We start from the raw sequence: 23,403 nt of genomic DNA, 5'->3' as shown, positions 1-23,403 counted from the left end.
TCTAAAATGTGAGAGTTTCTACTCTTGATTTTACTTGAAGATATCTACCTGTTCACTTCTGCTTCCCTCTTTTAGAACACCTCTGATTCATCTATAAATGATTCTACATAAAAATTTTGGTATAGATGGAAGAGTGGATCTCAGTTTCTAGGTATTGCTGTTTTCTATATCTTTTTTTGGGGGGCGGTAACTAACTAGGTATAAGTTTTCCATAAACAGTATCATTTTCTTTTGGTTTTAGGTATTATTATATTTTAAAGACTTTACTATTAAGATATTTTCATTTTTCTCAATTCTGGCACAGTTTTAGTATGTAAATGTTATCACTTGATATTTTCCTTTCTCTCAAAAGTTGAAAGAAATGTCTATATGTCCAGAATTGTGCATTTATGTCATTAAGAATCTGAACTTTTTAGTTGTACCACTACTACCCATCTGAAGATCTACTCTGAATGTAAGCACTATAGTTGCATGTGGCTTCTAAAATTGTGAGATTTAAAATTGGACATACGAGCATTAAACTCCCCTTTGAATTTTTTCCTTATATATCTCCCAGACCAGTAAGAAAAAGAAGCCTCCGAGCTTTAATCAGTGAGGGATTAGCTTTTATTCTTTGGAAATTAATTAGACAACAAACAGGTGATACTGATTAGGGAAATAGGAAAGTAGAAATACAAATGAATAATCTTAGATCTAAGCTTAGTCTATATTCTTTTATAAAACTCACCGAATCCCAAAACTGCCTGCCAGGCCGAGAACCAGAGCTGATCACCACAGTGTGCCATCACTGCTAAACTGAGAAGCCAGAGTGTTCGAGGCAGAGAGCGAACTTCTGTTCCTACTCTCAGTTTTAAGTTGGCTTCCCGGAAGTATGGCGTGCTTGACCATGCTCTCCAGGCAGCAGCAGGCGCACTGCCATTGGTCACAGTCTCCTCCCCAAAAGGGGCGGTCCTTCAAAAGCTGCTTCAGTAGCATGCTTTCAACTCTTAAATGATTCAGCTAAAACCTCCTTTTTTTTTTACCACAAAATGATCTTGATACCTTGCGGCTGAGAAGTTTGAAAAGGATTCACAACTCAATATTTGTCTGTATCTACCAACATGTATCCTCATTTATTTAAAATCTCACATGGGATTTTATCTGGATGTTTGAATTTCAGTCCCAAAGATAATCTATTATTGTAAAAGGATGCTTTAACTGAATCTCATCCTGTCTCTGATGAGATGGACAAATAAAAACAAATATATCTAACAAGAATGGTCTACAACCATTACCTCATTGCCCAATTTTCTTAATCCCCTGAATTCTTAATTCTATAACTTTTACTTTATTTAAAGTATTTGTGGAGGTCATCAGAGACCTCCTAATTGCCAGACCTAATTGCCCTTTCTAAGTTCTAGTTCTCTTCGACCTCTCTGTAGCATTCTACAAAATTGAATATACATTGTCTTTTTCTTGAGACACTCTACTACTTTAACTAAGGCTATAGATTCTTTATTCTCCTAATTCTTTAATTACTTTTTTGTCTCCTTTGCTGTTCCTTTTCCTCCTCTTAACCCTCTCTCTTATTCTCACTGTCAGTAAGGATGATGATTCTGTAAAGTTCAGTCTTTGCTCTTCTCTTCCTCAACTGCATCTCTTGGATATTGTATCTTCTATTATAACTTCAATGTCTCCTCCCACCGGACAATCTGTAAATTTATATATGTATCTTTGATCTTGCATGTAAGCTGAAGCCCGCTTGCTTTTCACAATTCTGTCACTCAAGTCCTGGCTACTTTTTCATAATTTTGCATATACTCTTACTCTGCCCTCCCTGGCCAATTTTCACTGTTACCATACTAGTTTGTAATTTTATATGTAGACTTTCACAGGCCGTCTCCTAAATAGTCTACGTATCATATCTCCTTATGTTCTTCCTGCACATTGCCACCACATGCCATTCTTCTCCGAAAAAGGGGCCTTAAACAGAGCTCAAACTCCCTAGCTTGAAACTCTTGGTTCTCCCTTGTTTTACTCCAGCTTTTCATTTCAGTTTTTCTTTTTTTTCTATTTTTTTTTCTCCTCAAACTCTTCACTTTCCCAAACCTTCTGCTCAGGCCAGAATGATTAGAGGCAGTATATTATAGAAAGATAGCTATATTTGGACTGATGAATCAATAAGATGTAAATCTTATCTCTGATGGCTAATAATTGTGTCATCCATAGGCAAGTCATCTCACCTCTCTGGTTCTGTTTTCTTACTAGTAAAATGATGATAATAACCTACTTTCTTCTCTCTCACTCCTTAACCATTTTGTAGTCTGGCTCTTGACATCATCAGTCAACTTAAGCTGTTCTCTTCATATTTACTAAGTCTTTTAAATGCCAAAGCTACTGTCCTTTTTTCTTAATCTTCATGTTTTCTTTTAACCCCTCTGCAGCATTTGATACTGATCATTCAGTACCCTTTCCTTATGGTTATTCTCTCCTCTCTCAGTTTTCACAACACAAAATTGTCTTGGTATTCCTACTTCTTTTTCACTTCTTGACCTTGTTGAATCATCATCGATATCATATTGTTAACTGTAAGTATTCATCAAAGTTCTTTCTGTACCCTTTTTACTCCTCTCTCAAACCCTTTCAAATGATATCAACTTTCATGGGTTTATGTATTATCTCTTAGTAAATTACTTCTGACTCCTATATCCATAGATCTAGCTCTACTGTATCTATTGAGCTTCAAGCCTGCTTCACCAACTGCTAGTGTATAGTGTGAGCTAGATTTTTCTTAGTATCTCAAACCCATAATTTATAAGAAAATAACTCATTACCTTTTCACCTAAACCCATCTATCTTCTGAACTTCTTGTATTTTTAGCAAGGGTATCATGATCTTTCCAGTGTTCAGCTTCACAACCTTGGTGTAATCCTGTATTCTTTATTGTCACTTGTCAACATATCCAGTCATTTTCCAAGTATTTTCATTTCTCTGCCAATAATTATTCTTGAATATATTTTCTCCTTTTATTCCCATAGTTGCCACTCTTCAAAACCATATCATCTCTTAGTTGGAATATTGCAGAAGCCTCCTAATCAGTCTCTCTGCATCAAGTTTTATCTCATTGCAATCATTCTACTACAAACCCTTCAAAACAGTTTTTCCAAAACAAAATTCTAATCATGTCACTGCCCTGCTCAGTACATGAAATGAACTATTTCCTCACCTCTTCATTTTAGAATTCCTAGCTTCCTTTAAGATTCATCTTAATTGTCAATTTCTAAAAGACTTTCCCAGTTACCCATTCACCCATTACATTCCCTCTCCAAATTTACTTTGTATCCATGTTGTATTTACACATAAATATACACGCACCTTCTCTAGGAGAATTCAATACCTAGCAGGGAGTAACATATAAGAAAACTGAGAGGGTGATGTGTTGGGGGTTGGTGGAACAGGTATTCTAGGTTACGAAAGACTTTAAACACCAAATAAAGAATTTTATATTTGATTCTGGAGGAGATGGGGAGCCATAGGATTTTACTGAATAAGAAGAAGACATGTACCTAATGCTTTTGGAAGATCACTTTGGTGGCTGAGTGGAGAATGGATTGGAATAGGGAGAAAGTTGAGGCAGGCAGACCTACCAGCGGGCTACTGCCATGAGGTGATGATGGCTTCGGACCATGGGTTATGAAAAGTCTCACACCTGGTCATTTTATTTACAAGTATAGATGATCATTCAAACTCCAGTCCCTACCCTCTACTACCCAATTCCTTGTTTCTTTTCCTTTCAACCCTTATAAGCCAAAGTTTCATCCTAATTCCACCTAGTGCATCCACTATGCGCTCTGGAATATATGTTCCATAGGCAACAAACTTCTTCATTTTCAATCTTTTCTTCTCCCACTCCTTCCATATGTTAGCTCTTATTGAAACCTGGCTTTCTGCTGTTGACACAGCCTTCCTGGCTACTCTTACCAGTACTGGCTTCACCTTTACTTATTCTCCTTGGCTCACTTATTGAGGTAGGGGAGTTGGAATATTCTTTTGCTCTCCATAGATACGTCCAGGTTCTGCCCTTTCATCCGCCACACAGTAATATATCTTCCTTTTTAAAAATTTACTTTTTATTTTATTCCTTAATAATATGTAAATGAAACATTTCTTTAAATGTTTAAATGTAACATTTCTTTAAAAAGTTTTTTGATTTCCAGATTCTTGCTTCCTTGTCCCCGCTATTGGAAGGCAAGCAATTTGATAGATATTATACATGTGCAGTGATACAAAATATTTGCATATTACTCATGTTGCAAAGAAATACAGAACAAAAAGAAAAAAAATTTAAACATTTTAAAAAGTATGCTTCAATCTGTATTTAGATTCTTTTAGATTCTTTCAATTCTTTCTCTGAATATGGATAGCATTTTCATCATAAGTCCTCCAGGATTGTTTTGGGTCATTGTATTGCTTAGAATGGCTAAATCATTCATAGTTGATTATCATACAATACTTTTGTTACTAGGTACAGTGTTTTCCTGTGTCTGCTCATTTCACTTTGCATTTGTTAATGTAAATATTTCCAGGTTTTTCTGAAAGTACACTGCTTTTCCTTTCTTATAGTTTATTAGTCATCACATTTTCCACAAACTGTTTAGCCATTCCTCAATTGATGGGCATCCCTTCACTTTCCTATTCTTAACTACCACAAATACAGCTGCTATAAATATTTCTGTATATATAGGTCTTTTTATTTTTTCTTTGAGCTCTTTCGGTCCAGACTTAGTAGTGGTATTGCCAGGTCAAGAGGGGTATGCACAGTTTTATATCCCTTTATGCATAGTTCCAAATTACTGTCCAAAATGGTTGAATCAGTTAACAACTCCACTGACAGTGCATTATTGTCCCAATTTCCTACATCCCTACCAACATTTTTCATTTTCCTTTTGTAATATTAGCCAATCTGAGAGATGTGAGGTGGCACTTCAGTGATTTTAAAATTTGCGTTTCTTTAATTAATAGTGACTTAGAGCATTTTTAAAAATATGACTATAAACAGCTTTGATTTTTTCTTCTGAAAATTGCTTATTCATGTCCTTTGACCATTTGTCAACTGGAGAATAATTTGTATTCTTATTAATGTGCCTCAGTTACCTATGTATTTGAGAAATGAGGCCTTTATCAGAGAAACTTGTAAAAATATGCTTTTCCCACTTAACTGCTTACATTTTAATATTGGCTGCATTGGTTTTGTACATTTTAAAAAATTTTGATGTAATCAAAATCATCCATTTAGATTACATGGTGTTAACAACTGAGCTTCTGAACTCTATTTTATAATCCCACTGCCTAGCATACCACAAACTTCAAAATATGTGGCACTCAATAAATGTTTGTTCAAATTAAATAGTTAATTGTAGAAAAAATAATTAGCAAAATGAAGTTTCCCAGCTTATCTCTTTTAATTAGGTCTATTTTTGATTTTGCTTTGTCTGAGATTATGATTGCTACCCCCATTTTTATAACTCAGCTGAAACATAATAGATTCTGCTTTAGCCCCTTATTCTCGGTGGTTTTTTTTCTGTTTTAGGTGTGTTTATTGTAAGATTGTAGTCACATCTCTTCTTTTAAGGTTCATGCTATTCATATCTACTGCTCAATCAAATTCTCTGTAGCTATTGTCTGCACAGCCATAGGTCACTTCCCTTCCTCAGTGAGTTCACTACCTGGCTTACAATTTTTTCTCCTTAATTCCTGCACTCAACTAGGGGACTACCACAGATATATACATATATACATACAAACATAGGCATATATGGATTGATTCTCCCTCAAATGTCCTAACCACTAAGTTTCTTAAGCTACTAACCTTTCATGAGTTATTCCTCTACCCCACATCAGCCATAGACAAAGATAGGCATACCGTTGATCTTGCCATCACCCACAAATGCACTACCTTCATAGTCAAGAATTCTGAAATCCCTTTAGCTAACCATCACCTTTTGGCTTCTCATCTCTCCTTCTGTCTTCTATTACCTTACCGTATTCTTCATCTGCATCATGACCTCCAGTCCTGTGACACCTCAAATCTCTCCCAGTCCATTTCCCTCACACTAGCCATTCTTTCCTTTCTCCCCATGTTGACTCCTTGGTGAACCAATTCAACCCTACATTATCTCTCTTGAATCCTTAGCCTCCTTATATTTTCAGTTACTCTTAGCCAGACCTCAGCTTTAGATTGTTCCTCACATACATTGCCTTCTCACCTACACACATGCGGTTGAAGAAAGGTGGAGAAAAATCACATAACCATTTTGACTGGGTCTGCTACAAAGTTATGTTATATAATCTCAACTGGGCCTTTATTGCTACTAGGCAGTCCTACTATACCTTTCTTATCAGCTCACTATCCTATTCTCCATAGTAGCTCTTTCAAAAGTTTTCATTGCTCCTCAAGCCTCCCCTGGTTTCCCCTCCCTCCACTCTCTCAGCTGAAAACCTTTCCTTATATTTTACAGAAAAGAAGAAATCATTTGCTATGAGCTCCCTCTTGTCCTTGCTTCTCCATCTCCTATTATGCAAATGCCTTCTGCTGTTTTTTTTCTGTTTCACATGATCAAGTGACCCCACTCCTTACCAAGGCTAACCCCTCTACTTATTCAAGTGATCTCATTCCATCCCATCTTCCCAATAGATTGCCCCTTCTGTCATCCTCACTTTTTCATTTATTTTCAATCTTTTCCTCTCTACTCTTATCCTGCTGCCTACTAACACATCCGTGTCCTGAAAAAAAAATCATCACTTGTTATTTTCATTCTTGCTAACTATTGTCCTATACTTCTTCTGCAATTGTAGCTAAACTTGTTGATAAGCTATCTAGTTGATATCTCCACTTTTTTCTGTCTCTTCTTAACCCTTTAAAATTCAGCTTCCAATTTTATCATTCTACCAAAACTGTTCTCTCCAAAGTTACTAATGATTTCTTAGTTGCCAAATCCAGTGACCTGTCCTCAATCCTCATTCTTCACCTCTCTGCAGCCTTTGACACTGTTAATAATTCTCTCCTAGATACTCTCTTCTCTCTAGGTTTTCAGGACACCATTTTCTCCTTGTTTTCCTCCTACCTATCTGGCCATTCCTGTCTCCTTTTCTCGATCATCCTCCAGATCATAACCCCTAACTGTGAGTATATCTCAAGGTGCTGTCCTTAACCCTCTTCTCTTCCTTTTCTATACTACTTCTCTTGGTGATCTCTTCAGCTCCCATGGATTGAATTACTATATGTATGCTGATGATTCTCAGATCTCCATTTCCTGCCCCAGTCTCTTTGCTGATCTTCAATCTGTCATCTTCAACTGCCTTTCAGACATCTTGAACTGCTTATCCAGTATACATCTGAAAGTCATTATGGCCAAAATAGAAATCATTATCTTCCCCCTAAACTCTTCCTCTCCCCCCTATCTTTTCTATTAGTGTAGAGGGCAAGATCATTGTCCCAGTCCCTCAGGCTTGCAATCTAGGAGTCATCCTGGATTATTCACTATCTCATACCTTCCATGTCTTAGCTGTTGCCAAGGCCTGTTGATTTCATCTGACATTTCTCAAATGTGCCCCCTTCTCTGACACTGCTACCACTCTGGTGCTGACTATCATCACTTCATTACTGGATTATTGCAATAATCTCTGGTGTGTCTGCCTGCTTCAAGTCTCTCCTCACTCCAATCTATTTTTTATTCATCAACTTAAGTGATTTTCCAAAATACTCCACCCCCACACCCCAACCCAGAACCACGAAACTCCAATTGCTTCCTGTGGTTGCCAGGAGCAAATACAGAGTGCTATTTGACATTGAAAGCCCTACATAATCCAACCCCTTCCTATCATTCCAGTCTTTTTACATTTTACTCTCCAATACAATATTGTTGTTGTTGCTGCTGTTGTTGTTTGTCCTTCATACTTGAAGAGGACCAATAATATAATGTTGAGTTGAAGGTACAGTGTGTTCAACTGTGGCCGATCAGTCCAGTTGAGTTTGGGAATCTCTAACACAGGTCAGATACAAATAGTCCATTTGAACACATCTTCTATCCAGTGACACTGGCCTTCTGGATGTTACATTAACAAGACATTCCATCTCTAAGCTCTGTGCATTTTTTATGGCTGTCCCCATGCCTGGAACACTCTTCCTACTCCACTCCAACTACTGATCTCCCTGGCTTCCATTAAGTCCTAACTAAAATCTTACCTTATTCAGGAAATCTTCCCTAATATCTCTTAATTTTAGTGCTTCTCCTTTTTAAAATTATTTCCTGTTTATCCTACCTTTAGCTTGCTTTGTATATATTTGCATGCCATCCACTCCATTAGATTGTAAGTTCCTTGAAGCATAGTGCCTGACAAATAGTAGGTGCTAAATAAATATTCATTTATTGATTGATTGAAGATAGAGGAGCTGAAGGAAGCAATGCAGCTGAACTCTAGTCCACAATTCTTACAAATGCCTGAGGAATGCTTGAAGAAATTTGAAAAGAAATCAGATTTATGGAAAAAGGAATTGGAAAGGAAATTAATGACTTGTTACAAGAGGTACAAAACTTTGTGCAAGCAACACTCCCAAAAAATTTCAGTTGGAAAAATTAGAAATCAATGAGTTTATGAGGCAATACAAAACATTAAAATAGTCAAAAGACTGAAAACATGAAAGAAAATGTGAAATATCTCATAGTAAAAACAAATGACTTGGAAAAAACACAAATGAGAAAACATTTAAAAGTCACTACACTATCTGAACAAGATGATCCAAAAAAAAAAAAAGAGCCTAGATATTTTGTTTCAAAAAATCTTAAAAGAAAACTTCCGCCAATATCTTAGAACAACCAGGTAATGTAGAAATAAAAAGAATTCACCAGTCACTTCCTGAAAGAATCTCCAGAATTAAAACTCCCAGAAACATCATAGCCAAAATCCAAAGCTTTCAGATCAAAGATAAAATAATGCACACACCCATAAGGAAAAAAATAATAATTCAAGTACCTGAAATCCAGAGTTAGATTTAGAGCTATCACTATAAAGCAGCAGAGAACTTGGAATACAGTAACCAAGAATAATTTACCCAGCAAAACTGAGTATAATCCTAGAAGGGGAAAATGGGGATTTAATGAAATAGAAATCTTCCATTCATTTCTAATGAAAAGACAAGAGTGAAGATAAATTTTGAAGCTCAAACACAGAAGTGAAGTATAAAAAAAGATAAACATGAATGAACAGTGATTAAAGTTTAAAGGGGATAAACTGATTACATTCAGATCTGCGGAGATGATAAAGGTATCTTCTCTGAACTTTATCATTATCAGGAGATATAGTGGGAAACTCAGACAAGGCCTGAGTGAATTGGCTATGTCTTGATGATCTTAACAAAAGAATGGAAAGAAAAATATACTAGAGGGAAGGGGAAAGGAAGGTTAAGGAAGATTATCTCACATAAACAGGGCATATAAGTAGAAATGTATACAAACAAAGAAAAGAGGGGGATGGGAAAGAGGCAGGCTTTTGAACCTCACTCTCATCTGAACTAATCAAAATGAAGAAAAATACACACAGACACAATTGGGTACAAAAAACCATTTTACTTAGAAAATAGGAGGGAAAGGGGAGAAGTAGGGAGGAGGAATTTGAAAAAGTGTAAATTTCATGGAATGGATGAGGCCTAAGCAAAACAAACTCTAGGGATATATAAAAATTATTTATAGCCCTTTTTGAGGTTGGAAAGGATGGCAATCTGAGGGAGAACACATAAATTGGGGAATGGCTGAACAAATTATGGTACATAAATGTGATGAAATAATTTTGTGCTCAACTCATATCAGTGTAATGATGAACCAAGAATCTGGAGAACTAATGATGAAATGTGCTACCCTTCTAACAGAGTGGAAAGATTCAGAATGCAACATTTTCTTAAATTATTTTTTTACATAGCCAATGTGGGATTTTTCTTTTTTTTGATTATCCATGTTCTGTTTCTCTTGTGTTCTCAGTTGGATTGGGGTTGGGGGATTCTTAAGGGAGGTTAGTGAGAGGACAGATCTTGACTGATTAAAACATATAAAACATTTAAAATAAATAAAACAGGTACTAAGTCTGGCTTATGCCAAGATATCTAATACAACAAGGGAATGGTAATGCAATGTGACACATCTGCCTTTTGAATGAATTTTATATGAATTACATTGGTAAATGTTTTTATGGCAAAGCAAAACTAAAATAAAAATAGTGGAAGAAAAAGAAAATCTACACACAGAATTTGAAAATGGTGAATCGAAGTTCAGAGATTCTAGGAAGAAAGTCTTTCTGATGAAAATAAACATTTTTCATATGAAGAATAACCTAAGTTAGAAGGGAATTATTGATGAGGATAATGGAGAATTTGTGTTTAGTCATTGTGAACTGAGTCTTGGGAAGAATACTATTTACTTTGTAAAAGTTGTTGTGAGGAAATAATATTTCAAGCCTTAACTTGACACCTGAATATGAGCAATGATTATGACAATCATGATGGTTATAAATGGGTCAAAATGAAGAGAGTTGAGATCTCTGTATGCATGATGTAACCTCATTTTTTTCACTGTTTCAAGGTGAGTACGTGATAGAACAATGAAGAAATAGTTGAAATGAGTTGATGCACATGAGATTACTATTATAGTGGTGGGAATATCATAGTGCCTTATAATAGAAATTGGAAGAAAATGATATTTAGTGTCTGTCATGATCAGATAATAGTTACTGAACATCACATATATTGATTATACTTGAAGGGGGAAGGGGGCCAGAAAGCACTATTTAACATTTATTCTCTATAATTCCAATATATTTCCTTGTTATCCTTCTTGTTCTTTTTCCCCTCCTGTGTCTCTCACAAGAAACTTTGGAAAAGACCTTACCCATTCTTTCTTCCACAAGTCTAGGTCCAGGATTTAATTTAATAGTTGTGAAAGACAATATAAAATTGTATACTTGTTATTTTTTATCATTTTTCATTCAACCAATGTAAAACAAATAATTATTTGTATTTACACCACAAATGTTTGCATTTATCATCTCTTATTATCTAAATATATATATCGGCATACCTATGATATAAGGAGAAAAACATTGAGATACATTTGTATTAGTTTCTAAATGAGAATTTATTGAGTGCTTACTATGTACTAAGCACTGCCATCTAGGAATACAAATACAAATAAATGGAAACACCTTCACAATGTAATGAGGAAAGATAAAATGAAGCTAGAGGGAGGAGAATGGTAGAAAAAGTCCTTGAATGGAAATTCTAGGAGTAGATGAGACTTTCTGTGTGTGAATTCCAGGGCTGAAATGAAATCTTTTTTTTTTTTTTTTTTTAGTAAGGCAATTGGGGTTAAGTGACTTGCCCAGGGTCACACAGCTAGTAAGTGTTAAGTGTCTGAGGCCGGATTTGAACTCAGGTAGTCCTGAATCCAGGGACAGTGCTCTATCCACTGTGTCACCTAGCTGCCCCTGAAGTGAAATCTTAAGAGAAAAAGCTGGCACTTGGGAGAAGAAATCCTGAATACAGTGGAGAAGAATGAAAAGGGGAATTGAGAGAAATATTTATATGTTGACAAATATGTGCATATTTTAGATATTCGTTCGTCATGAAATGATTCACTTTACATCTCAAATTGTAATATTTTAATTACCAGTATAGAGGTGTTTAGTGACTAGCTAATGACTGACTCTCCTCTCCAAATCTGGCACTACCCATTATTTTTATGTTTTACTTCTGCTAAATTAATTACTTTTTAATAATCCCATGTCATTCCTCTGTTCTTTTGCTCATGCTGCTCCCTACATCTTAAATAATTCAAGCTTCACTTTCTATCTATAGAATTTCAATACTGTCTTTGACACTAAGCTGAAATGCCACTTCATCCATGATCCCTTCCATGAACAATCAGTTAGTAATGATTCTTTTCACATTAGATATCAAATAACATTTGAAACACACATAGTAGACACTATATATATATATATATACACACACACACACACACACACACACACAGGCTGTTTTGCACACATATCCTCTGTAATCTTATAGTATTCATATTTGTGTATGTTTTTCTATGTGGTAAGGTATACAGAGTTCTGGACTTAGGGTCTATAATAGTTGAATTTGAATACTGCTTGAGACTACTAGCTGTGTGACCCTGAGCACGTCACAACCTAAATCAACATCAGTTTCCTCATCTATAAAATGAGGTTAATGGTACCTACATTATAGGCTAATTTTGAGAATAAAAGGCAATTTGTAGAGTGCTTGCAAATATTAAAATACTACATAGATGTTAGTTATTGGTGTTGATGATATATTCCTTTACTAAATTTTGAGCATCACCAAGGTAGGGAACACATCATTTAATCTTTGTATCTCCTTAGTGCATGACAGCGTAGTACTCTGCAGCCTTTAGGAGTTTAATCATTATTGAAGTTGATAAATGACAAAACACAGGGAAATTCAGGTGAATCTTTGTTGAATAGAGTAGGGACAGTAGTAGAAACGTTATTGGAAAGAAAGGAAAAAATCTGGAGGCTGTCCAAAAGGATTTAAGTTGGCCCCTATCCTAAAATATCAAATGATGAATCAGTAAAAGGGGTCTAAATCTAAAAGAGGGTCATTAAACATAATAAGAGCTCATTTGGCCATCAACCAGAAACTAAACATACATTAAAAAAAAAAGAAAAAAGAACAATGCAGGGATTTTATTAAATCATTCATTCCCTAAGTGTTATTAGTTTAGGTTCCTATGTTGGAACGCCCACCCCCCTCCCATAACAAAATATAGGAGGGAGAGTGACAAAGAAGAGAGATAGAGACACAGAAGAGAGAGGAGTGTGTGTGTGTGTGTGTGTGTGTGTGTGTGTGTGGAGAGAGAGAGAGAGGGAGAGGGAGAAGGAGAGGGAGAGAGGGGGAGGGGGAAGGGGAGGGGAGAGGGGAGAGAGCACGCAGATATTGAGTCTGCCTATTTGGTATAGAGATTTTTCTTGAATTTTGGTTTATGTTTTTGCTAACATCTGCTTTTCCTAGATAAAGTTATATTGGGTTCCCACTCCTTCTTCAGATGGAAGTTGACAGGTATTTATTTTACCCTACATTCAAGTCACTCCCAAATCTCTTGCCTGTTCTGAAGCCTCTGGAAATATCTGTGACTCACATTTTGTAAAAGCTGCTGCTGAGATTCACAGCATGGGAATGGTTGTATATCTCAGCCTGGAGACCTGAGGTGCTTACATGGGCAAGACAATGTCATTTGAGGAAGAGGCCTTTGTTACTATGTTTCCCTCTTCTAAGCTGCTGCTCGCTATATAATCACTGTTGTAGGTGTGAGGCTAAAGCCTGCACCCTCTTAGTTCAGGTTTAATGTTGGGACAAAATGAGGCACCAGTGAGTCACAGAACATTTACCAAAGGAGGAAATTTACTTTGTCCTAAGCCAGCAAGGATATGCAAAAAGGATACCTTGGCACTTAGCTGCATACCCTCGTCTCCCATCTGGAAACACATCTGGTCATCCATCAGTCTTCATGGTATAATGACTCTTTCAAGTCTTGGGCAGGTACCAAATCTGAGAAGCCCAGAGCCCTCATGGCTTAGGTGTTTTATTGGCCCTAGACCAGGAAGCTGTGTCAGTGAAACTGGGGCCAGTCAGGTTTTATGGAGGAAGAAGCTTCACTAGGGAAGCCCCCAGGCTGGCAGCTGAGGTGGAAATAAGTTCTGTGGCAGTAGTGTGTGGGGAGGGACCTGGTTCAGAGTAAAGGAAACTGCATGGAGAAATTGCTGCCCTACCACAAGCACAATGGTATCAAAGACTTTGGGGGCAAAACTTGATACAGTATGACTAGAAAAACACTTGATCCAAGTAAATGGAAGTGATTCCTTTAGCACTGTTTATAATCTGGCTCAATAGGATTTTTTTTTTAAATAGAATTTTATTTTCCAAAATCTATGTAAAAACAAATTTTAACATCAATTAAAAAAAAAATTGTTCCAATTTCTCTTCCTCCTCTATTCCCACCCCCCACCCACTAGAACTCAAGCATTTCAAAATAAATTATACATGAGTAGTCATGGAAAACATTCCCACATTAGCTAGGTTGTGAGAAAAAAACAGTCAAAAACTCCCAAAACTTCAGACTGAGGAATTGTCAAAGAGAAAAAACATTTTTTTAAAAAATGTGTTTCCAGGGGCAGCTAGGTGGCGCAGCGGACAGAGCACTGGCCCTGGAACCAGGAGCACCCGAGCCCAAATCCGGCCCCAGACACCTAACACCCACCCGCCGCATGACCCCGGGCAAGCCACCCAACCCCAATTGCCTCACCAAAAAAGAAGAAAAAAAGAAAAGAAAAAAAATGTGTTTCCATCTATTTTCAGATACTATCACTTCTTTCTCTGTAGATGGGTTGCCATTTTCATAAGTCCTTCAGGGTTATATTGGACCACTGCCTTGCTGAAAATAACCACATGCTTCCCAGCAGATCATTTTACACTATTGCTGTTATTTTGTATACAGTGCATTTCACTCTGCTTCAGTTCATGTAGGTCTTTCCAGGTTTTTCTAATAGTATCCTGTTCATCATAACCTAAATAATGTACCTTAAACTTGACAAAGAATTTTCTTCGTATTAGCCCAGCAAAGTCATCATAACTATTTCCATCCATCCTATTCCCTTCCCATGATATTTACTCTATTTTCTATCTTCTTTTAAACTATTCCTCCTCAAAAGTATTTTACTTCTGACTGTCCCCTCCCCTACTCTGCACTCCCTTTTTTTTCACCCTTCCTTCCTTATCCTCTTCCCCTCATACTTTCCTATAAGGTTAAATAGATTACTCCTCCCAACTGGGTGTGAATGTTATTCCCTCCATGAGCCAACTCTGATGAGTTTAAGGTCTTTGAGCTAATTCTATGTTCCAAATTTTCTTCCTCCCTCTCTCCTCAACCCTCCCTATGAAATCAAGCAATTCAATATTTCATACTTGTGCCATTATGCAGAACATCTTCACCTTCCTTGAAAGTATTTTGCTTTTTACTACTCTCTCCCAGAATCTGCCCTTCCCTCCTTCCCCTCTTCCCCCACCCCCTTATCTCCGTCCCCTCCCTCAGGGCAAAATATATTACTATACCCACTTGAGTATGTATGTTAGTCCTTCTTTGAGTCAATTCTGATGATATTAAGGTTCAATCACTCTCCAATTCCTTCCCCCTCTTCCCTTACCCTCCATAAGCTTTTTTCTTGTTTCCTTCATGTGAACAACCTCTCCCCAGACCGTCTCTCCCCTTCCCCCTCCCCCAGTCTATTTCTCCTACACCTCAACCCTATTTTAAGGATGTCATTATGGGTTAGTTAGGTGGCACAGTGGACAATGCACCAGCCCTGGACCCAGGAGGCCCCAAGCCCAAATCTGGCCCCATACATAAGACACCCCACAAAGAACAAAACATCACATCCCTTCGTATTCAGTTCAGACCTGTGACCTCTGTATTATCTTCCCATATAGGAATGTTAACAGTTTGATCTTTTAATATCCCTCATGAAGTCTTTTTCCTGTTTATCTTTTTATGCCTCTCCAGGGTCTTGTATTTGAAAGTCAAATTTTCTATTCAGTTCAGGTCTTTTCATAACAAATGCCTGAAAGTCTTCTTTCTCCTTGAAGTTCCATGTTTGCCTCTGAAAGATGATGCTTAGTTTTGCTGGGTACATGATTTTTGGCTGTAGTCCCAGTTCCTTTGCCCTCTGGAATATCATATTCCATGCCCTCCGGTCCTTTAATGTAGAAGCTGCTAGATCTTGCTTTATCCTTATTGGAGCTCCACAGTATTTAAATTCCTTTTTTCTAGCTGCTTGCAATATTTTCTCCTTGACCTGGGAGTTCGGGAATTTGGCTATAATATTCCTGGAGGTTTTCCTTTTGGGATCTCTTTCAGGAGGTGATCGGTGGATTCTTTCAATTTCTATTTTAGCTTCTGCTTCTAGAATATCAGGGCAATTTTCCCTCACAATCTCTTGGAGGATGGTGTCTAAACTCTTGTTTTGGTCATGGTTTTCAGGTAGTCCAATGATTTTCAAATTATCTCTCCTAGATTTATTTTCTAGGTCAGCTGTTTTTCCAAGGAGATATTTCACATTGCCCTCTATTTTTTCATTCAATTGGATTTGCTTTACTGTGTCTTGGTTTCTCATAAGATCACTAGCTTCCATTTGTTCAATCCTAATTCTTAGGCAATTATTTTCAGCAGACAGTTTTTTAATCTCCTTTTCCATTTGGCTTTTCAAACTGTTGACTTTTTTCTCATGACTCTCCTGCATCGCTCTCATTTCTCTTTCCATTCCTTCCTCTCTTTCTCTACATCTTCCTTCTATCTCTCCTACTTTCTCTTCAAAGTCCCTTTTGAGAGCTTCCATGGCCTGAGACCAGTTCATATTTTTCTTGGAAGCTTTGGATGTTGGAGCTTTGACCCTATTATTATCTTCTTCTTCTGAGGATGTATTGTGGTCTACCTTTCCCCCAAAGAAGTTTTCGATGGTCTTCTGCTTTCTCTGCCTACTCATGCTGGCTTACTGTTTCTTGGCTTTTTACTCCTAAAAGTGTAGCGCTGCTTCCCGGACACACTGTTTGTGCTACAGCATGACCCAGGGGGTGATTGGGCTTCTTCTCAGTCTTGCTCAATAGGATTTTACACCTCCCTTCTTTTTTAAATGATTAGCATATCCCTTCCCACAGAAGATCATAGATTTAGGAGGTAATATCATAGAATTATAGATTAGACACTAGAAGGCACCTTAAAGGTCATGTATCCAAAGGGTGTTAAACTCAAAAAGAAACTGAACCACTAAACCAATATATAAGGATACCTGTGGACTGCATTATTTTGTTCATTTGTTTGGTTTTTTGGGGGGTTTTTGCGGGGCAATGGGGGTTAAGTGACTTGCGCAGGGTCACACAGCTAGTAAGTGTCAAGGGTCTGAGGCTGGATTTGAACTCAGGTACTCCTGAATCCAGGGCCGGTGCTTTATCCACTGTGCTACCTAGCTGCCCCTGAACTGCATTATTGACTTAGAAAATGTTTTATTGTACTTTTATTTATTTTGTTAAATATTTCCCAATTACATCTTAATCTGGTTCAGGGTACACTGGGCAGTGCAGCCTGCATGTTTGACATGTCTGATCTAAGTCCAATTCCCTAAAGAGGATGAAACTAAGGTAGGGAGGCATTAAATTACTTGCTCAAGGTCACAAAGGTAATGAGTCAGGATTTAAAACTAGTCACTTTGATGCCAGTTTTAACCACTCCACTCCACAGTCATCTTCTTCCCTATTTTCCCCCTTCATGAAGAATGCTCTGAATTTGAAATTGGCCACTTGCTAGTGTCAAACTAAATTAATATTACAAAGAACAAAATCCATTTCATCTCTTTTCTTGGTTTCTCTTCCTCCCCACACCTCATTAGTTTCATTTTCTTAATTATTAGGTTGATCTGGGAGGAAGAATAGTATAATGGAAGAAACATTTTGTAGCACTGATGAGTGCTTTGGAGGTAAGGAATGAAAAAGCTGAATAGAATAAAGGAATTTGGGGTTATACCATGGAAATATAGGGAAAAAACCATTCAATTTGAAATAGGAGAACCTGGGTTCAAATTTTGGTTCTGTTACTTTCTTACTTGTATGACAGTGGTTTCAAGTTATTTAATCGTTCTGGGCTTCAGTTTCCCTATCTAAAAAATGAGGGTATCAAAGTAGTTGACTTCTAATGCCACACCCAACTCTATGATCTCTTTCCTCAAAATTACCTTTTTTAATGTATCAGTCTGCAAGATGAATTGTTAACTGAAAAATACTTAACAGACACAACCTAAAATGATAGGGAAATGCATGCATAATTTAATACATATTTTTGTTTTGTTTTTTATTATAAATCACCTTTTAAAAAATTATAAATTGTTTCTGCCTTTCCATATCCCAAGCACTTTTTGGGGGGTACATATTCCTAAGATAATAAAAAAGGTCCGGGATATGTAGCTGTAGCAATCTCATTCTTTCTAAAATCTTGACATATAATATAATATATAAATTCCTTTATTGCTGATTCCATAGTAGCTTTTAGGCATCCCATCACCTTATATGCTATTGTATTTCTTCATTACTTAATGGCATCCAGATGCATATGCCTCATGCCATTGCCTTTCAGGTATTTTTTTAAGTATGTTGATACAAAATAACTGCGCTCGTTCTTGCAATAAAAATTTTAAATGGCCTCTCGTACATCATAATTTAAGTTATAAAAGAGGGTCTGATGCCTCTGTTGATAATTTTTAAAATCTTAATGGATGTCTAAAAGAGTGTTGTTATTGTTTTCTATTAATTTGAAAGCACAAGTTTAAATGACATTCTTTGAAGTTAGTTCTTTATAAAGCCAGTCTGGAGGTCAGAAAAGTAATTTTGCTTTCATGAGTGACCAGTTTAATATGAAATGTCAGAGCACACAGAACAGATTACATACTCATAATGTCCATAAAGATACTTGGGGGCACCATGAAAGCATTTGAGTGGGTGGGGCTTTTTATGCATGTCTTAGCCACTGACAAATTCAAATAGTAAATTGGTTCAGACCTAAGAAAGATTTAAGTGAAGCTACTACCTGACATCTATCCCAAAGAGGTCACAGACAGAAAGGTCCAATACATGATAAAAACTCATAGCCATGATTTTTGTGGTATTAAAAAATGGATGCCCATTAATTGGGTAATAGCTGAGTAAATTTTGTTTTGTGAATGTAATGGATTATAAGTGCAACATGAGTAAGTGAGGTAACACAGGCATTGAGGATTGTACCTAGAGTGAGGAAAAACCTGAGTTCAAATCAAATATCAGACACTTATTATCAGATACAAAGGGCATTTGCCCTTTGTCTACCTCAGTTTCCTTAGCTACTAAATGATGAGAAAACTAGTACCAGCCTCCCAGGATGGTTGAAAGGATAACATGAAATACTATTAGTAAAATGTTTTATAAACCTTAAAGCTCTATATAAATACTAGTTTGTATTATTATGTAAGAAATGTAAGGAAATTGGAGAAACATGGGAACATTTGCATGAACTGATAGATACTGAAATAAGCAGAACTAGAACAATGTACACAATAACCACAATAATGTAAATGAAAACAACACTAGAAGGCAGGTGATGTCTCTTTACTTATTATGGCCACTCATGGTCCCAATGAATACCTAGTGAAACCTCTCTGCCTCCTCTCCATAGAGAAGTAGGAATCTACAGTGTCTGATAAAATCTTGCTATTATTTGTTTTTGTCTAAATGCTTTTTCTTTGTTACACTGGAAGGCTCAATTAGCAGGGGGATGGGGGAAGCAAGGAGATTAATACAAGAAAATAACTGCAGGATATAAACAAAAGACATCAGCAAAATTTAATACCCCTCCCCAGTTTTCCTTGTAGAATGTAGGTTGCTTGACGGTTTCATTTTTGGCTATATCCCTACTAAGCCAGCATATTGCTTTACACATGATAGGTACTTGATAGAGACTGCTCAGTCCTATGGGATTGAATTTAAAAAGAAAAAAAATCATTTTACAGTTCTCAGTGTTATAATTTAAGTCATTATCAATTTAACAGATTTTCCATCTTTATGGAAAATTAAGAAAAAAGGACCTTATTCACCAAAGTTTTAGAGTATTCATTGCTAGTCTTAGTTCTTTGGTATCACTGGAGATAAATGATGATATTAGAGTATTTATTAGGGAGCAACCTGCAAACTGAGAGTAACAAAAGCTGTCATCACTATTTGTTCTACATACATTAGAAAGTAAAGAATTGTTGTCACCATTAATAGCATAATTAAGTATAATTCCTTGATTCCTGAAGTAAGATCTGTGATCATACAGTGAGATTTCAGTGACAACATGCTTATAATTCTCTTAAAACCTCTTTAATCTACTGTATTCTTTTGGTAGGGATGAATATTTCGCAAACAGCATTTCATTTCCCACTGGTTTTCTGTCATCACTAGAATCTTCTTCATCCATCCATCTCCTCCAGGCTTTCTTGGCTTCCTACAAGACTCAGCTCAAATGCCACCTTTAACAGTCCATATCCCCTAAAGTGCATTTGTGTGTGTGTGTGTGTGTGTGTGTGTGTGTGTGTGTGTGTGAAGTGTCTCAGAAGTGGATAGTTGTTTTATCTCTTCTTTCCCCCATTAGAATGTGAGCATCTTAAGCGGAGAAACTAGATTTTTGCCTTTCTTGTATCTCTAGTGCTTAATGTAGAGCCTGACACATAATAAGTACTTTACAAATATTTGTTGGTAACAATAAGAACTACCAAAAACATAGATACTGTGACTGTCTCAAACCTAAAATTCAATAAACTAATGGCAGGTATGGATGTGGCTTTGAGCAGTCATCAACTTGAGTCACTTAATTCCTAAATTTCCAAAGAGAATCTCTAAGATTTTCTAATTAAGGAATGTAGCTAGTGCTTGCATCTGTTGCCTGGGAAATAACTAGGCTTCAAAAACTTGGGTACTTTATTCAGGTATAATAGGCTGTTTCCAGACCACATAATGTAGTGTTCATTTGCAGCTGCTGGCCACTGTCCCCTGTTGCTGCAGCTTTCTGAGCACCCCAGTGGTCAGTTTCCTAATGCAGTCTCCAGAATCAATGGAACAGGCTTTTCAAATTAGAATTTAGAGGATAGTCATATTTTCCTCTCATTTTTAATGTGCACCTCTGGGTAGTGCAGTTAAATTATATAGCAGGCGAATATTACATTGATATCCCTGTGGGAAAAGATTTCTACATCTTATCAGTGGCCTTTCAAATAATATTCAAAAGACCTGGATTAGCCTAAGCAATGTACAGCAGTCAAGCAGATTGAGTTAACTAGAAAAACATTTACCATTATCTGGTAGGCACGAAAGCTGCATGGCTGCTGATTGTCATTATTATTTATTATTGTTGAATGCTGACAGTGTACTTTGATGGCAAAGTTCTTTATATCCTCATTGACATTCATAAATGAAAGAGCCTTTCTTTGCCATCTATTTAATTGGTAATTAAATTTTCCAAATAACTTTCTCTACAGGAGCTGGATTTTGAAGCCAAGACTAGCTATACACTGCGCATAGAAGCCGCCAATAAGCACGTTGATCCTCGCTTCCTGAGCCTGGGACCCTTCAGTGATATGACAACAGTGAAGATAATTGTGGAAGACGTGGATGAGCCCCCTGTGTTTAGCTCCCGTTTATATCCCATGGAGGTGTCTGAAGCCACCCAAGTTGGAAATATCATTGGAACCGTAACAGCACACGACCCAGATTCTTCAAACAGTCCCGTTAGGTAATTTTCAGGCTCATTTGTTCCTGTTTCTTTTTGGTTTCATGAGTTTTGCCAGGTTATGTGTTTTCACCAGCTTAGTATGCTATCAAAGTACTGCACATACAAACCAACTGTTATAAACATTGTCAGATTTTTCAATTTTCAGTCTACTGACTTAAACCAGGGCAAGCGAAGCAATATCAATGAAACACAATAGTTTCATGTTGTAAAATAATGACAATAACAATAACAATAATAATAATGTTACCTTATTATCCAAGGTCATTTATTTTGTAGCAGTTTGGGAGAAATCTATGATTATCCACAAACCATAGCTTATGTTCCTATTAAATCAATTATGCTGAACCTGTTTCAGGACAAACTGTTCAGAAGCGAAGTGATTCATATCCTAGTGGCAGAATAAATGTGAGTGTTAGAAAAAGATATTCATAAACAATTTAAATTAGGGATTACTTTTTCAGACAAATTACATTTTTATTGTTGTTTAGTTAGAAAGTACATGTTGGTTTAGTTTATTATGTCAGCTTTGTTATTGAAGATAATGAAATATGCACATGACCTATATTTTAAGGATCCCCTGATTCAATTGTGTTAGACACTGGGGGTACAAAGACAAAAATGAGCAACTCTTGCCTACAAGCACCTTTGTTCTTTCGTATTTAAATACAGTATGTTCCTTTGGAGAGGTAGTCTATCATACACTATATAAGGCTAGCTTTAGTCAGGAAGGCCTGAGATCAAGTCTCACCTATGGTCTGGCCAGTCACCCAAACAACCTTTTGGTGCTCTAGGCCAGAAAACTCTATCAAACTGTAAGTTTCGAAACAATCCCAAATATAAATTAGGAGGGGAATGTCCTTTCTCATATGTCCCTACACTTGCAAGAGAGATGGAGAATTGACGCCATTCTTTTTCCTTCTTGAAATACATAATTAAAGCAAAGTTGTCCACTTTTTTCATGAATTAACTAGATAATGATCTTTTTTTTCACCTTTTCACATTAGAGTGCCCAACATATAGTTGGTATTCAATAAATATATGTGAACAAATCAATAAGTTAGTCCATGTCAGCTAAATTATACTGCTACAGGCAGAATTGTACTTCCAAGAGAAAAAGCTTGTTTGTTCTACATGAGCTTTTCAAGTAATTTTGAAAGGAATTATATATATATATTTTTTCTTTGTTTTTGAATATCAAGCTAGCTATGTGACTCACAGCATATAAAGGGAGGATACAAAGATTACAATTTGGTAGCCTCACTTTTACAGGCCAAGTGGTTTGTGCAAAATGCACTCAGTTGTATTCCATATCTTATGCATATCAACCTAGTTTGTAGTATATAATGATTTTTCCTTAGCATTTCTATTCTCTACCATAGTGAAATACACTTTGCCAACATCATCTGATTGCACCACTACCACTACAACAGTAACAGGTCTAGGCTTTTTGTTTGTTCGTTTGTTTATTTGGTTGGTTAGGGAATTCGGGTGTCATTTATTGAAGATAGGTTACACAGTTTCTTCCGTCTCCTAGGGATGTTCCCATTCCTCTACAACACTAACAATAAAGCTCTCCAGAAGGGAAATGTCTCTGAATAGAGGAGCCAGAAACTCAGGACTCTCACATAACTGGAGAACATAATCAGTCAATGCAAAATGCAGTCACTCAGGGGGGCAGCTAGATGGCACAGTGGATAAAGCATCTGGCCTCAGACACTTGACACTTAGCTGTGTGACCCTGGGCAAGTCACTTAAATTAACCCCCATAGCCCTGCCAAAAAAAAAAAATGCAATCACTCAGACTGAGAGTTCCCTCCATGTTTTGCTGTTTAGGTGTAATGTAATTGTAAAGCTCTTAGCATGGTATCCAGCACACATATTAGCTATTAATTTTTAAATATTTTATTTCCCCCCAATTACATGTAAAAGTAATTAACATTCATCCTTTTTTAAGTTTTTCTCTCTCTCTCCCCTCCCTGAGGAAGTAATCAAT

General features: G+C 36.7%; 1 protein-coding gene across 6 annotated transcripts in view; it reads left to right on the top strand.

The window, feature by feature from the left end:
* Positions 1 to 23,403, top strand: part of CDH7 (cadherin 7) — a 201,921-nt gene that overhangs the window by 125,401 nt on the left and 53,117 nt on the right. For 5 of the 6 annotated variants that reach the window (XM_043963768.1, XM_043963787.1, XM_043963758.1 and 2 more), the window contains one exon: positions 21,157 to 21,410. In XM_043963768.1, the coding sequence (XP_043819703.1) occupies positions 21,157 to 21,410 (254 nt within the window). Of the gene's footprint in view, positions 1 to 17,566; positions 17,593 to 21,156; positions 21,411 to 23,403 lie in introns of those variants that run through there. The other variant, XM_043963804.1, reaches the window with a different exon arrangement.

This window comes from Dromiciops gliroides, chromosome 1 (genome assembly GCF_019393635.1).
Source record: "Dromiciops gliroides isolate mDroGli1 chromosome 1, mDroGli1.pri, whole genome shotgun sequence".
NCBI classification, from domain to species: domain Eukaryota; kingdom Metazoa; phylum Chordata; class Mammalia; order Microbiotheria; family Microbiotheriidae; genus Dromiciops; species Dromiciops gliroides.
The sequence above is the reverse complement of the archived record's forward strand: the minus strand, read 5'-3'. Positions and strand labels throughout refer to the sequence as shown.